The following is a 17,252-nucleotide window of genomic DNA, read 5'->3' on the forward strand; positions in this document are numbered from 1 at the left end:
TATATTAATAATTTTCTTGTATTGATGTGTATCAAGAACACTGGTTGCAATAATATTTCTGGTGTATTGTTATGATCAAGATTTTTGAATGAAATAATAGTACTCCAAATCATGATTATTAAAACTTTTAAAACTTCTTTTTTATATAAAAAAAATGATATATTTTGTTGAAATGAAAATTTTATAATATTTATTAGTATAATGTTCAATTTCATCTTCCACATTTAGTTATTGAAAACAAATAACATTATATTTAGTGTTTAGATTTAGAGACCACATCTTAATTTATGATGTGTATTCAGATCAAAACACCCAAATCTTACTGCAAAACTTAATATTCAGATGTGTATTCAGATTCAGACTTCTTAATCTTAATGGAAACAAATGAGGCCTAAGCTAACAATTGTTAGGACTCTATGGGCTATGGTTGCGTATATACAACATAAGATAATGAGAAAAGTAGCCACATATTCTTATAATTTGTTTCTTCAATATTTCTTCGACCCCCAACCCCTGTATCCTCCACCTTCCACCTATCTATCCCTAATTTTTTTATTTTTCTAAAATTAAAAATAAACTATTTTTAATCTCTTCACTTATTTTTTTCTTTTTGGATATTATATGTCATTTTAAATTTTAATTTTTTAAACTTACGACAAAACAAGGGAGAAAAAAGAAGTAAAATAACGAGGACATTCATATAAGAATAATTAGTTCAATACAACATACTTCAGTAACATTTTTTCGCTTGTGTGTACCCAAAATTTAAAATAAACAAATAAAAATAATTTTCTTTTAATTCCCACCCCACCTCACCATGATGATAATATAAATTAAAAGAATATGAACATGTAAGTTTATTACAAGTTTGAGTATCTGATATTCTAATCAAGAACAAGAGATTAAAAAAAAAGAGGGAATAAACAAGACAATTAGATAATTAATAGAAGATTTTATACTTATCTAAATATATTTATTTTTTAGATGGACATTCAAACACAAATTTTAGATGAATCTCAAGTTATGGGTTGGGTTAAAATAAGTTGGGTATTGATATAAAATAGGTCAATAGAAAATTATTATGAAATTAATAACTTTTTGAATATTATTTATAAACGTATCAAACAAAATATGAATTACATGTGGTTTTTTGTTATTTATTTGAGATAGACTTAAATTTGGACCAATCGAATTAGGTAACATAATAAATAAATATATAATAATTTTGCTTTAGGTAGTTGTTAAAAGTAAGGACAAATATGAGCCAAATGGTTAATATTAGGGGTATTTTGAGCCCAATATTAACGTCGGGGGCATTTAGGGCCGAAAAATGGATGAAGAGTAATTTTTTTATACCAATTCGAATAGTTAGAGGGACATTTTAGACCCTTCTCCGTTTAATTATTTTGTGTACAATTTTCAAATTTTTTTTGCATGTGTCTTATGTCAGGACAACTTCAAATATAATATATGAATTTTCATGTGGTCGAAGTTAAGATACATGTGATTAAAGTTCAAATATAAATGGCTGAAGTTCAACCATTTCATTTAAGAGTCAGATAAAAAATGCATGTACTTCATAGGCATAAAACTTTAAACAAAATTTAATTAATCAAACCTAAATTCAGACACCACATATCTAAAATAGATATATAGACAAATATTTTCTTTTTTAAAAAATAATACATAATATATGATGATGTCAAAATATGTTGTCCATAAAAATATACTATTTCCTGCCTACCCTTTAGAATAGTTAAGAAAATACTAAAATATTATGAATGATGAGTGGGTATTTGATCGAATGCAAAATTTATTTTTAAGATCTTACCAACTCACAACTACTTCAACTATTAAAGAATAGGGAATGGGTTACTGTCCCTCTTGTTTATTTAGATTTAAGCATTCTTTTTTTTATTTTTTTTAATAAATGATTGACTAGAATTAATTGTATTATTCTATAGTATCATTGAATATTTGTCCATGTTATGCCCCATGATATCTATTTTTCATAAATTCAAAAATAAGTTGTGGTTTTATTTGCCAAGATCACAACTTACAAATGTGGGATTTTCTGATCAGATTTGAATATTATTATTTTCACAAAATTATAGCACATGCAATATTAATAATCCAATAAATCATCAATATGGGTTGTGGTGTATTGGTGGGAGTGTTTCACCCTTAACCAAAGGTCTCAGGTTTGAGCCCTGGGTAAAGAGAAAATCCTGTTGGGGGTGTCACCACCAAATGGGCCTTGCAGTGCGCGATCCGGATTAATCGGAGATAATTCAACTTTTATTCAACAAATCAATCAAGGAGTACGACTTAAGTATCCTATGTATTTTGGGTGAAATTGATAAGTACGTTGATTAGGATAATTACACAGTAAATTAAAAAGGTCAGACAATGTAATTATATTAAATTACACCAAAATTAATTATCGAATCACTTTTCAAATAACAATAATCTTATTCACTCATATATTTGCGATTCATTTAGAGTTTGAAGTGTTGAATTATTGCCTAAAATGGGTTCGAAACTCACACCCAAACAAAGTCAAATAAAGCGAGACTTGATGCTGATAAACGTCTTCCTTATTTCATAGGTATGTGTTTGGTCCAAATTTTGGGGAAAAGATTCGATCAAGTACAATTACATTAAGTAATGATAATTGGTCTTGTAAATTCAAGCCATGTGTATCATAAATAATTTAGAAAAAATTATTAAATTACACAACTTTATTTTACCTAATCTCAATATTTTCTTACTATTTTATTAAAATTTAAAAATCCATTTTTAACCTCTAATGATACTTTACATACTTTTCACGTTGGAAATGTAAAACAAAAGCTTACCAACCCCAAAATTTTTGCCCAAAACTTTCCCCCTAATTTTTTCAGTTAAAAATTCAAAACAAATTTAAAATTTCAAATGATTCTTATCCCAATCATCCGGAATTGAGTCCATAAACAGGTATTATATCATCTTTTCCATTACGATTTCTTCACTTTTTTTCTCTTTTTTGTGTTTTCACTATTTTTATTGTTTTTAAAAATCTATAGTTTTTTTTAAAAATCGAAATTGTTGAATGCCTTGAATCGGACCCGCTACAAACAGAAAAGACGGGGGTCTCGCTGCCCGGTCAGCGAGTCGGGGGGTCCAGGTGGTGAAAGAGGGATGCAAATTCTGTCAAAGGAGGATTTACTTGCTGGTCATAAGGTTAAGAGCCTAGAGTTTTGTGAACATTGTGTTTTTGGAAAACTACATCGCAACAAGTTTCCAAAGGCCATTCATAGAACAAAAGGCACACTTGATTATATCCATTCTGATTGCTGGGGTCCATGCCGTGTTGAGTCTTTGGGAGGTTGCAGATTTTTTGTGTCCATTATTGATGACTACTCAAGGATGACTTGGGTGTACATGATGAAGCATAAAAGTGAAGCCTTCCAGAAGTTCAAGGAGTGGAAAATTTTGATGGAAAATCAAACAGGGAAGAAGATCAAGAGGTTGCGAACTGATAATGGGCTGGAATTCTGTTGGTCTGAATTTGATCAATTCTGTAAGGATGAAGGGATTGCTCGACATCGTACAGTCAGAAATACACCACAGTAGAACGGTGTAGCTGAGCGGATGAATCAAACACTTCTGGAGAGAGCAAGGTGCATGCTCTCTAATGCTGGGCTAGATAGAAGATTCTGGGCAGAAGCGGTTAGTACAGCTTGCTACTTGATTAACCGCGGACCACATACAGGCATACAGTGCAAGACACCTATAGAGATGTGGTCAGGAAAAGCTGCTGATTATTCAAATCTGAAAGTTTTTGGTTGTACGGCTTACTATCACGTCAGTGAAGGTAAGTTAGAACCAAGAGCTAAAAAGGGAGTATTTGTGGGCTACGGAGATGGAGTGAAAGGTTTCAGAATCTGGTCTCCAGCAGAAAAGAGGGTTATTATGAGCAGGAACGTTGTCTTTGATGAAAGTTCTCTGCTTAGAACCATTGTGAAGCCTACAATTACGTCAGAAACTGGGAGTCTTGACAAACAGGTGGAGTTTCAAGTCATTCAGAACGAGAGCGATTTAAAGGAACCTGAAGAGGAGGATCAAGAGCCACAGACAGAAACTGATATTCCAGAATCTATGCCATCAGATATCCATCAGAGTATAGCTCAAGATCGGCCAAGGAGGGTTGGAGTTCGGCCACCTACGAGGTATGGTTTTGAGGACATGGTGGGTTATGCACTGCAGGTTGCTGAAGAGGTAGATACATCTGAGCCGTCTACTTACAAAGAAGCCATTTTAAGTTCTGATTCTGAAAAATGGTTTGCCGCTATGGGAGATGAGATGGAGTCCCTACACAAGAATCAGACATGGGATCTGGTCATACAGCCTTCGGGGAGAAAGATTATTACTTGCAAATGGGTTTTCAAGAAGAAGGAAGGGATATCACCAGCAGAAGGAGTCAAGTATAAAGCCAGGGTTGTTGCCAGAGGTTTCAACCAAAGAGAGGGAGTGGACTACAATGAGATCTTCTCACCAGTGGTCAGACATACTTCCATCCGAGTGTTACTAGCGATAGTTGCACATCAGAATCTGGAGCTTGAACAACTTGATGTGAAGACAACGTTTCTACATGGAGAGTTGGAGGAAGAGATATACATGACTCAACCGGATGGTTTCAAGTTCCAGGGAAGGAAAATCACGTCTGCAAGTTGAAGAAGTCCTTATATGGACTTAAGCAGTCTCCAAGGCAGTGGTATAAAAGGTTTGACAGCTATATGGTGAAGTTGGGCTATACTCGGAGCTCATATGATTGTTGTGTCTACTACAATAGGCTCAATGATGATTCATTCATCTATCTGGTGCTTTATGTAGATGATATGTTGATAGCTGCAAAGAAGAAGTATGACATTCAGAAGCTGAAGGGTTTACTTAGTGCTGAGTTTGAGATGAAGGATTTGGGAGCCGCTCGGAAGATTTTAGGGATGGAGATCATTAGAGACATAGAGAGAAGGAAACTTTTCTTGTCACAGAGAAGCTACATTCAGAAGGTCTTGGCGAGGTTTGGCATGTCTTCATCTAAGCCCATTGATACCCCCAGTGCTGCCAATATCCATCTCACTGCCATGTTCGCTCCACAGTCAGAAGAAGAGAAGGAGTATATGTCACGAGTCCCTTATGCCAGTGCCGTAGGAAGTTTGATGTATGCTATGGTCTGTACAAGGCCAGATTTAGCACATGCAGTCAGTGTAGTGAGCAGATTCATGGGACAACCAGGGAGAGAACATTGGCAGGCTGTGAAGAGAATTTTCCGGTACCTTAGAGGTACATCTGACGTTGGTCTCATTTATGGAGGTGATACCTAGTGCTTAGTTACTGGCTATTCTGATTCAGACTATGCTGGAGATGTTGACACAAGAAGATCGATGACTGGCTATGTGTTTACCCTTGGAGGATCTGTCGTCAGTTGGAAGGCAACTTTGCAACCTACAGTGACTTTGTCTACTACGGAAGCGGAGTACATGGCCTTGACAGAGGCTGCAAAAGAAGGGATTTGGTTGAAAGGGCTGGTTAGTGATCTTGGTCTGCATCATGATCAGGCTACGGTGTATTGTGACAGTTTGAGCGCAATTTGTCTAGCCAAGGATCAAGTCCATCATGAGAGAACCAAGCATATCGACGTAAGGTATCATTTTCTGAGAAGTGAGAAGAGAATCAAGGTGAAGAAAGTAGGAACTGCTGATAATCCTGCTGATATGTTCACAAAGCCGGTTCCACAGAGCAAGTTTCAACACTGTTTGGACTTGCTCAACATCAGAAGCTGTTAATTGCCCTGCGGGGCAACTCTGAGGAAGAGGGGGAGGCCTGGCACTATCATAGTGCGTCTGAAGAATCTGTTCGGAGAATTCAAGTCAAGGTGGAGATTTGTTGGGCCCTTAATTTTCTGTTGATTCTGTATGTTGGGCCCAAGCCTTTTAGGGCGTAGCTTAGCACTATATATAGACGCTATGTCAAACCCTATTCTGTAATTCTGTTTTTTGCCTCTCCATAATAAAACTGCTCCCTCTCTTCCCGTGGACGTAGCCAATTTATTGGTGAACCACGTAAATCTGTTGTCTTGTTTTTCGCGTTTATATTTTCTCGTATTATCTCAAATTCCGCACAACAGAAATCTCCGTAGATCTGAGTTATACACCGTTGCATGACAATATAGTCATGAAAAATTCAAGTTCTAGCAAGAGAAATTCGTCAAAGAGCAAACATGCATCTAGTTCGAAAGACCCAAAAACCCCAAAGAAAAGGGGTAGAAAGGCGGCCCTCCGATTGTTCGACCAACACTACCAAAGATGTGTACATTTGTTTTCATATCCATCGTGATTTTCATATTTTTTAGTTAGTCTGATGATTCCGATTTTTATGTATCGATTATTTTGTATCGGAATTTTTATATTTTTTCGTTAGCCTGATGTTTTATTTGTTTCTATTAAGTATCGTTTATTTTTTATCACAAAATTTTGTATTTATTTGTTAGTCTGCTGATTTTTTTTTCAAGTATCGATTTTTTTCCGTATTTATGTGCCCTCATGGTAAACTGATTTATGTGTTAATTTTAGGTATTTTACCTATATATTAATGTATCATATATAATACTTAAGTATCAGTTTGTTATATATATTTATTTGTATCTTTATATAAAGAATAATGAAATTATTTGCTATGTGTGCATCTTTTTATGTTGCACACGAAATACAAAGATGTTTAAGTTTGATGTTTTGTTATTTAGTATAAATTTGCATGCAAAATAAGGTATCAATAGATACGGAACACTGTTATGGAAGTATGATATGGACAAAGTCAAGGCTGGATATGTTAGTGATAGTGACGATCCAACAAGGACAAAGAGCGGGCAAAGTCAAGGCTGGATATGTTAGTGATAGTGATGATCCAACAAGGACAAAGAGCGGGTATACTACACAGGCAAAAGGTATATTGGTTGATGTTGATTAGTTAGGTTTCTATTATGTTGAACTTACGTTAATTAATATTTTGTATTACAACTTCTCTTTTTCGTTCAATCTATCTAAGTAGTTATTAATTTAAAGAATTTCATTTATCAAATATTTATCTCCAATTATATAAGTTCATTAAAAGTAACTATAAATTATTTTTGTATAAGTAAGATCTACAAAATAACTGATGATACCATATAAAATTTGTTCATAGTACACTTCATACTTTATTTACACAATTATTACACAGAATGATACAATATATATATATATATATCCTTCCTATATAGAAGTGGGAGTTAATAGGGACTAACAAAGCAGTACGATTTGTACAAGAAGCTAACAAATGTGTAGTTTACTCTTATTTATTAGTTTGGTCTATCTATTGACACGTGTGTAGTACAATAGTACTTTTTAGTGATACGTGAATTCCACCTTCTTTATTCCATTGATTTTCAGTAGCTTTCATTTCTTCTTTCTGACGAAGCTAAACAATGGAAGAAACACTAATCTTTCGACTTCCACGGCTCTGATAAAATTGAACAAGAAGGCTGATGTTCAAGATTAAATCGATCATTTAGGACTCCAGTAAATTCATCTTTTCTTGGTTGTCACAGATTTGGTCTTTTCTTCGTCTCTTCTCCCCTTTGGCGGTGAAAATTTTGATATCATGTTGTTGGATCAAAGTACATGCTGCTATCTAATGTAGTTTTATAAGACTCCATTTTCAGTTTTCCTTGTAAAAATACTTAACCTAGCTTATTTTGAGGATTTCTAGATGTAAAGTCATGAATTAGTTTTATATTTCTTATTTGATTTTAATTTTTACTGCGGCTAATAAATGAACACTACAGAAAATATGCCAAAAAATTGCCAACAACACGATTCAAGTGATATGAATTAATGATATTGATTCAATTAGGACACTGAATCAAGAGAAAAAAGATCCAAACATATCAGGCCGGACTTTTGTATTTTCACCAAACTATTAATGACTGCAAATTAGAGATTAAATTTTTTTTTACTTCTCAAAAAATTGATGATAGATGGATTTTTTGTGTTTTCTGTTTGTACTAGCATGTTATTGGCCTTCATGTTTAGAGGTTGGGTTTCCTCTGCATGTCACTTATTTGATGAAATTTTCTTCAAACTCTGAAGGAATATAAAAAAAAATTAATTTGAACTATATATAACACGTTCTTCACATAAAACTACTTCCAACCAACGTAGTTAACAAGTCTGTTGGAACCCAGAAGTTTAAGGTAATAATCTGCTAAACACGACTTCTTCTTTGTGGATGCTACCTTGTAAACTCATGTAGTATTATTGTTTTTGCACTTCTCTCTAAAGTATAAGGTGAAGAGTCTCTCAAAACTTGTTGTGGGGCAATACTAGATTTTTAAATTACATTTCACGAACTGATTTCTCTCACTTCTTTATTATGAATTTGAGTTTGTCTCATCCTTATCCATTTTCCACTTTAATTTACATTTTGTCTAGATGATACACCTCCTCAGCACATACATATAGAGATCCTGTAATTTGATCCATATGATAGATGAAAAATTAAAAAAAACTCGATAGAACCATTGACAAAGTCTAGACTATCAAAAGTGAAAAGTGATCTACACTATAGCTTCTACCATTCTATCTCTTATTGTTGCTTTGATTTTAGTGCTTAAATAAGTTTATTTATTTTCCAACATGGGAGGGGGGGAGGGGGTAATAAGTGTTTTTTCCTGTAGTATGGATAAGGGAAATTTTTTCTCTCAAGTTACCCCTTAGTTGACAAAAATCGTTCACTTAACAAGAAGTCATATTGCTTGAAAGCACACACAACACATACAAGAAGAGTTCGAGTGTGAAATCATTTACTTATGTACTTGCTAAACACTTAAGTAGCAATTTGATCTCTTTAGTTTGACAATTGAGACTTCATTCACGTTGAGCAGTAGAATCTCAATTTTTTAAAAAATAAATTTTAATTTCTGAGGAGGCTCTGCACAACTTATCTACTTGCTCGCATTTGGATTGTCCTTACACTATTGTCGTATAAATAAGAAAGAAAAACCATGTTTTCTTAGTGAGTTGAAGTAGACTTGCCCTAGGTGTCAATAAGTTGAGATTATTCATTTGTATGCTTATTTATGACTATAATTACTTATAAAATTCTCTTTGTAGTGTAAATTTGCAGATGATAAGAGTTAAAGAAAATCTTTAATTTTGCTTCTAATTCTACATCTATACTCTGTACCTTTAGCCTAATTATCAAAATTAATTTGGAAACTATAGTTGGCTAATATCATTGATTGATGTTCTATACTGAGTTTGAATTCTTCCTTTTATTCCTGTTGATGATTTTAAAATATATTGTTCTTCCTCTTTAGATATGCATGTATATAAGTTTCAAGACGAGTGATGGACAGACATATCTCCTTTTTCTAGGTTTATTGTAATAAGTATATTATTTCTTTGACGTGGAAGCTGGATAAATGTTGTCAGCATGTGCTCCTGTGTTCTTCTTTTATTTGACATCTGGATAAATGTTGTTTATGATTCCCCCTGTTTTGATTGTCTCTTTTTTCATTAGGATACATATTTTTCCCATTTTGTTTCAGAACAATTTCTTTGGTGCCTTTTATTTTAGGTTCTCATAGCTCTACACTTCTATACATACTTTGTCAAGCAATGAATGTATCCAGTCAACTTTCATTTTTTTCATGTTATTTAGTATTTGACAAGTTCATTGATAAAATTGTGCTTGACAATGTATTAAAGAAAGAACAAAGAAGCTCTGGAAATTCAAGAAATCATATAACAAATGAGGTGCTCTTTTAAGATGCCAAATGTATTATTGAAACCATTTAACAAGCTATGAGGGATTGCTAATAGAATTCAAAGCTTAACCTAATGTTGACAAATGTAGTAGCTGCTAACATACTATATATTTACAATGGTAGGTTCATGAGCCTATTAATTGTGTTTAATGAAGTTAACTGATTCGTAGCTGATAGATCATTTGTATGAGTACATACTGAGGAATATGTTGTTGTAAAGATAAAATAGATTGTACGAATATAATCGTAAAACATATTTGTATAATCTTTATTTGTTAAATAAGTTATTCTTGGACCCTAAAGAGAATGCTGAGAATTTGAGTAGAGAGAGGCATGAATTCTCAATACAAACATGTAGTGCCTTGATCTTTTAATATTTATAATTTAATAATTATCTTTTGAACACATTCTATCGAAAACAAATACATAGGAGAGAATAACGAATGAAATTTAGAGGAAACCACCCATTATGCTTCTTTCATTAAAAAATATATAATTTACCAGATGTGTATAAAATAATTTTAACTGCAACAACAAATAAAAGTGAAAAAAAATACTAACGGTAGCAGTCGGACTAACATATAGAAAATTTGAAAAGTGCTTATAATTGTGAGTGCTCTTTTTCATTACTAAAAATATTAGGATAAAAGGTTGAACATAATTTTATATTACTGTATCTCGATACACTTAAATAGATAAAAGTGAATCACTTAAGCGTGAGCTGCGAATGTTTTCTTTCGCAATCAGGTACTTTTTTTAATTACATTTTGTACCTTACAACGTTAGACATTTTCCTCAATATAAAGTGACAGAACTTACTTTTTTTGAGCTTGAACTTCAGGTGTGATTTCTATTATATCAATTTTTTTTTAAATTTAATTATTTTCTTATACTTTTTAAGTCATAGATATGATTTGTAATGGTTTGATATCATCTTAGAGCTTTATGATATGTCAAACTGACTGGAGAAAGGAATTGTGCATGGCATGAGTGACACTATATTTCAAGCAGTTCGGTAAAAAAATCTGCGAGGGAATTTAACTACTTGGTAGAATTTTATCATAGAATTATGTATCATGATGCCTTTGAGTAAAAAAAAAAGATAGGGAGGGATGCAAGTTCTCACTAAATGAATCCTTATCCATTCATAAGATTTTTATGAGTTGTGTACTGAGATGTCTGCTCTACTTAAAAACGGAAGAGAACACCATTTTACCTAAAAAAGGAAACTCTTTAAGCATCAACATTAGGCTTATATATAGCTTCTCTATAGAAGGAGAAAAGCAAAGGAACTTCATAGTAGTACTACAACACCAAGCTTAATGCTTACTTGATGACTTCATAGTAGTTTTTCTATATATTTCCTTAATTGTGGCCAATATGACTGTCTTAATGATGATCTTTTCTCAGCAAATGACTTTGATTAACATTGTAGTGCTACACTGTGAATTCAAATCTTGGAACATACTCATAGAAGAAGTTGAACTAGAGTCTGATGCACAAACTTATGAACAACCTTTGTTGATGTTATACCTTACCACAATGGACTCAGAGCAAATGGACTTGTCAAACGTTTTGAACGACATATTGCAGTTGTGTTTGTATCATCGAGCTCACCCTGACGCATATTTTGAATTGCTGTTTTATTCACTTCTTTAGAAGTAGTTCAACTCTCTTACCTCAGTTTAAGATCAGGTGATTAGATGAGCATTCATGTTGTTATTTTGTTTTAATTATAATTTAAGGATGTATATATTATTTATGATTGTATTCTCTTGTGTAAACTAAGCAACACACTTTTGTATCAAATATAGCCAATGACACTTACTGTTGTGTATCATCAAACATGTACTATTCTAAAAATGTAAAATAAATGTAGGGCCCGTTCTCAGCACGGAAAATGCCCCTCTAGTATATATATATATGATACTATATATATATATATATATATATATATATATATATATATATATAGTATAGGTTATAATTTTGTCAACTTTTGTCTCCAATTATATAACTTAATTAACAGTGCATATAAATTATTTTTGTAAAAGTAGAATCTACGAAAAAATTGATGTTACCATATAAACTATGTTCATAATATACCTGATAATATACTTACACGATTATTACACTAAATGATACAAAATAATTTACTTATAATGTCGTAGTTTTTCAGTAAACAAAAAATGTATGATATTATATTATAATACGCGACATTACAGAAGGTATGAATGATCTATCAAAGCTATGCACCTCTTAAGCATTTGTATTTGTTGTATCATTGCATAACGAATACATTGAAAATCCCAACTCTTGTTTCTTCACCTCAACAATGTATTAGATCTCCAATTTTTCAACAACTTATCGATCTTTAATTCAACTGTAAAGGTTGAATCGTTCATATCTCACCTCACTTTCTCATTTTTGAAATGTCTCAACAAGATCAACATGTTCAAGTTATATCAGTACAATATATCGACAAGTTTGATTCAAAAAATTGAGATTCTTTTTAGAAAGAATCAGAAGAAAAAATTTTGGGATACATTGACTAGATTTGAATGTATTATGAAATACAAATTCAAATGGACAATAGTTTCTTTGATCATCTCCTACTATGGTGCCACGATCGAGATGGGATGAAGAGGAGGCCAAACAACATATCAACATTTTTCTATGATTTCCTTCTGCTATATATCGGATTTTCAAGTTCTTTCTCATATCATCGATATACTGCAATGGTGAATTTGAGATTCACACAAAATTATTTATCCAACTATTGTTCATTATGTATCTTATCAAATTTTTGATAAATTTGAATGATTATTTGATAAACATGAGACGATGAAAAGAAAGAAAAAAATGAATTTTGATTTTGTTGATTCTGGAAGGATTTGCATTTGACTGAATATTTGAGGAGAATTGATGGAAGAAAATTTGAATTTTGAATGATTGAAGTTGTTACCATTTGGGAGAGATTGACATCAAATTGATTAGCATGATTTGAAAAGTCACATTCAAAATGGATTCTCTTTAAGTGTAACTAAATTTGTTTTAATGTATCGAAATTTATGTATCGAGCTCGTTTGCTATGTATCCGGATAGCACTCTTTTGAGGGATTTTTATAAATTGAAAAATAGTAGGGATAGAATGTAATTTATGTCATTACACTATGGGGTTTAGGTAAGTTATACTATTTTTATTTATCATTTAATGATTATATTTCATCTTTTCCTCTACTTTTACATAGTATTTCTATCTTATATTCTGCTTTTTTGTAGGTTTATCATTCAAATTATGAATGTGTGACATTATATAACGATTAAAAATAATATAATATATTCTAACACTGAATTCATTAAAAAATATAATATAATGTAAATATATAATACAATATAATATATTATAATTAAAGGTGTTCATTTAATGTAGTTGAAATAACTGAATTTGGGGCTGTTCGATCAAGTAAAGGAAACTGAATGGAATTCATAACTGTCTCAATCTTATTTTTTCCGTTTTTCCTTTTATTGTCTGAATATTCAGGAGCTAAGACCATTCCAATGCCCCCTTTCGCCATGCATAAACTAAACCAATAATTAAGATAAGCACGAAAATGAAAGCTTCTATAAATATAAATACACCCAATACGTCGTAATTCATTGTCCATGGATAAAGAAAAATCATTTCAACATCAAAAACAACAAAAACTAAAGCAAACATATAATAACGAATTTGAAATTGTAACACGATTCACTAAATTTTAGATTGTGGCACGAGTTTGAGCCAGCAGACATAGATAATAAAAATAATTTAAGTAATTAACTATATAGATGTCATTCTGTCCACTTAATAATAAAGTATATGCATGTATATTTGGCATATTTGGAATCTTGAGATTTGAGAACAATAATGAGGGGACAGTCTACACTGGAGGAAGCTAACAAAACGAAAAAAGAATACACTATATTATATCTATGTTGGCTGCTTTTTCTTTCTTCTTATTATGAATAATTAATTGAATATAATCTTTGAGTCATTAAATTAGATTAATTAATCTATATCTTTTAAATAGGAGACAAAGATTACATACATTTATTAATGTAAAAAATAAAGAGTAAACTTGGCCCATTTTCCATAAAATATTTGAAAAACTACATAAAACTCAACATAGTTACAAATTCATAACTAGCCAAAGTAATTTTTGAAACATCCATTCCCTCATAAATAATTATCGAATATATCCCCATTCATTAAGGTAAATAATTTTCGTATCATTGAGGCTAATAATTTCACGTGCATACACACGAAACTTCATTGATTTTATCATTAATCTTGATTTCGCTATGCTCAGTAAGAATTTGAAATACCGAAATAGGTCCGTGCTTCGTTTCTTCCAAGTTAATCATCTGCAGTTCACACTTGGGCAAAAACGACTCTCCAGTGGTTCCATTCCTTCTTACTGTACTTCTGGGCCAACTCAATCCGAATGGAAAGAAGAGGGTCAATCAAACTACGGTCCACTTTGTACGTTTGTTGAGCATACCCCTCAAGCATTTTAGAAAAGGGAAGGGAACTTCTCATTCCAAGGGAGGCGGAAAGCTACCACTTCTAGAATGAAAGTTTCTCCTTTACTTTTTTAGAGTGCATCGCAATTTTGAATTTTAAAAAAACTTTACTGATGAAGTAATCGGAATGACAAGTAGTTATGATTGCGGAAAGCGGAGAGAGTCGGGAACCGTTGGTTACCTTTTGAATCAAAGTAGCGACAACCCGAGTATTAAGACTATAGGGAGAGAAACAAAGTTTCGTAGACAGCTCTTCGCTTCCTCCTTGGTTTTTTCTTGCTGACTGACTTATATACATATATATATTTAGTATCATTGACTAATGGTTAATTTCTGAACAAGAAACAATAATACCAATACAAGTATATATATAACGATTTAATTAATATCAATTAAGCGAAAGTATTAACATTAATGATACCAATACAATATATGATATTAATTTAATATATATTAAGCGAAATTAGTTAAGAATATATGTGCAATTATTTAATAGCATATAAATATAAAAAAAGATATATATTTATAATTATTTATTTTTCTGAAGTATTTGCTTAATTTCCCCTAAAATATAGTAAGGTTCATATTCCATACAAAGAAAGATGATAATGACTTTTGCATGATTAATTACACCACCTCTCCTTGTCCACTTATGGCAAGAAATAACGGGGAGCTGCACCCTTGTTATAAAACAAATAATTAAAAAAAAAGTAATATTTTATTTATTATTTATTAGTGTTTGATTAGTAAAATGAGATATTATTTCGAAGCATTTAGATATAATTTAGACACATACTATGACATCAGACCTCACCCTTAAACATTTAAGATGTACTCAAATCTCTGTTTCAACCCCGAACACGAAACATGACTTTGACGTGAGACATAACTCTGGCCTTGATCACAATTTGGGAACTGATTCATATTTTATAATTTCAGAGTTCCAAACCCTAGTAGGACCTAACCTTGACTTGAGTTGGGGTCGGCTTGGGGTCATGTTCCTAGGCAGTGGCGGATCCAAAATTTTGTGATAGTGGGTGCTTAAGAAAACAACCTTTGCTCTAAGGGGAATTCGATTCCTTGCCCGCTGAAACTATAGGCCTTCAACACCCACTATAACAAAAATAATCTTTAACGATAATAAATACACATTAACAAAGAATGATAAATCTTTACGCTATGGTTAATCAGTAATTATAGTTTTTTAATTTCAAATAATATATACTCGTATAATAGAGTGATATGATTTCAAAAATTAAAAAAAGGTTTCAATTGTATCAGACTAGCACATTACACATGTAGAAATCTATATGCAAAATAAAGTACAAACAACTCATGTTGTTTTCTCAATTACAATTCAAATACAATTCATTCTGTGTGTATGTGTGTGTGTGTGCCTGTGGATGTGTACGTTTGCACGTTAGAGCTAAAATGGAAAAATTTTGCAAACTAAATTTTGAAGAAGATGAGTAGTAGTGGTGGGTGCTCTTTTTTTTTTTGGAAAAACTGTAAATGAAGGAAGAAAAAATGTTTTAAGTTAATTATAGTGTCAAGTGTTAATAAAAGAAGAAAAAAAAACACTATTTTGAATCTTTTCACGCGCTTCAGGAAAATGCTATTAAAGAAGGGATTACTTAGCAAAATGATATGGACTAGTTTGTAATATAAAGAAGTTAGAGTAGTTAGATTGTAAAGTTAATAAAAACAAATCTATTACAAAGTTAGTTATGAAATCATGTATATAAGGCACATGTACAATATTAGTATTCATTATTCATGATCAATAAAAATTAGTTCATAGTTGACTTCGTTCTTCTTCTTTAAACTTGTATATGAATACTTGTCAATGGTGAATTTTAACATAGTATCAGAGCAAAGTAAATTGAAATTTAATTTGTACCTTGACTGATTGAGGCAATTTCTTCATGAAGTTGAAAAACTCTTGAACCATCAACCTTGTCATATCTTTCTTTGAGATAACTCCAAACAGCAGCTGCGTTTATTGAATATACGATACCTCCAAGTAGTTCCTTGGATACACAGTTCATGATCCAAGAAAGCACTATTGCATTACAACGTTCCCGCAGATCTGTTAGATTAGAATAAAATCCTTCTTTCAAAGAAGTTCCGTCTATGAATCCAATCTTATTTCTGCCTAATATCGCAATCCTCATTGCACGACTCCAAACAGAGAAATTTTCTGCCCCTGTAAGTTGAATCGAGATCAACATTGCACTAGAATTATCAATGGTGCTAAGAAACAGAGGATGGTTGTGACTTCTCTGGCAGATCATTATCGATCGTTGCCATGGCTAAATCAATGATTCAATCTACTCTTAACACTGCTCTGATAGAGGAAACTATTACCTTGAGAGAGGAAGTAACACATATAATACAACAAATAATGTGTTAAGTAGTCCTGTAAAGACTCAAGAAAAGGCTAATCAATACTCAAGAAGCATGGACTATAACAAAGGTATGGAGGTTATACATGAACAATACAATCAGATATTGCATATGCTTGGAAAGACTAATCTGCAGGGTACATCAGAAGCGAATACTAGCACACAAGGTCCAATAAATGACAATTTTAACTCAATACAAAGCTCCCATACTGCAGGTAACAGTCTAAAACTTATAGTAGGAACACATGATTGGATTGTGGATTCTGGAGTCACAAATCATATAACATATAAAATTGATATACTGCTACAGAAGAAGTCCATTCCTGTTAATAACTGTAATAAAGTCGATTTGCCTAATAGATATGCAACGACAGTTACTCACACAGGGTCTTGCAATATCACTGAACATGACAATGTTAAAAATGTGTTAGTCA

General features: G+C 32.1%; 1 protein-coding gene across 1 annotated transcript; it reads right to left on the minus strand.

Annotated features, from left to right (window-relative positions):
* Positions 1 to 16,302: 16,302 nt before the first annotated feature.
* LOC138337703 (uncharacterized) lies at positions 16,303 to 16,707 on the minus strand. The gene has a single exon (XM_069287961.1). The coding sequence runs from the start codon at positions 16,705 to 16,707 to the stop codon at positions 16,303 to 16,305; it is 405 nt and encodes a 134-aa protein (XP_069144062.1).
* Positions 16,708 to 17,252: the final 545 nt, after the last annotated feature.

Source organism: Solanum lycopersicum, chromosome 8 (assembly GCF_036512215.1).
Source record: "Solanum lycopersicum chromosome 8, SLM_r2.1".
NCBI lineage: Eukaryota > Viridiplantae > Streptophyta > Magnoliopsida > Solanales > Solanaceae > Solanum > Solanum lycopersicum.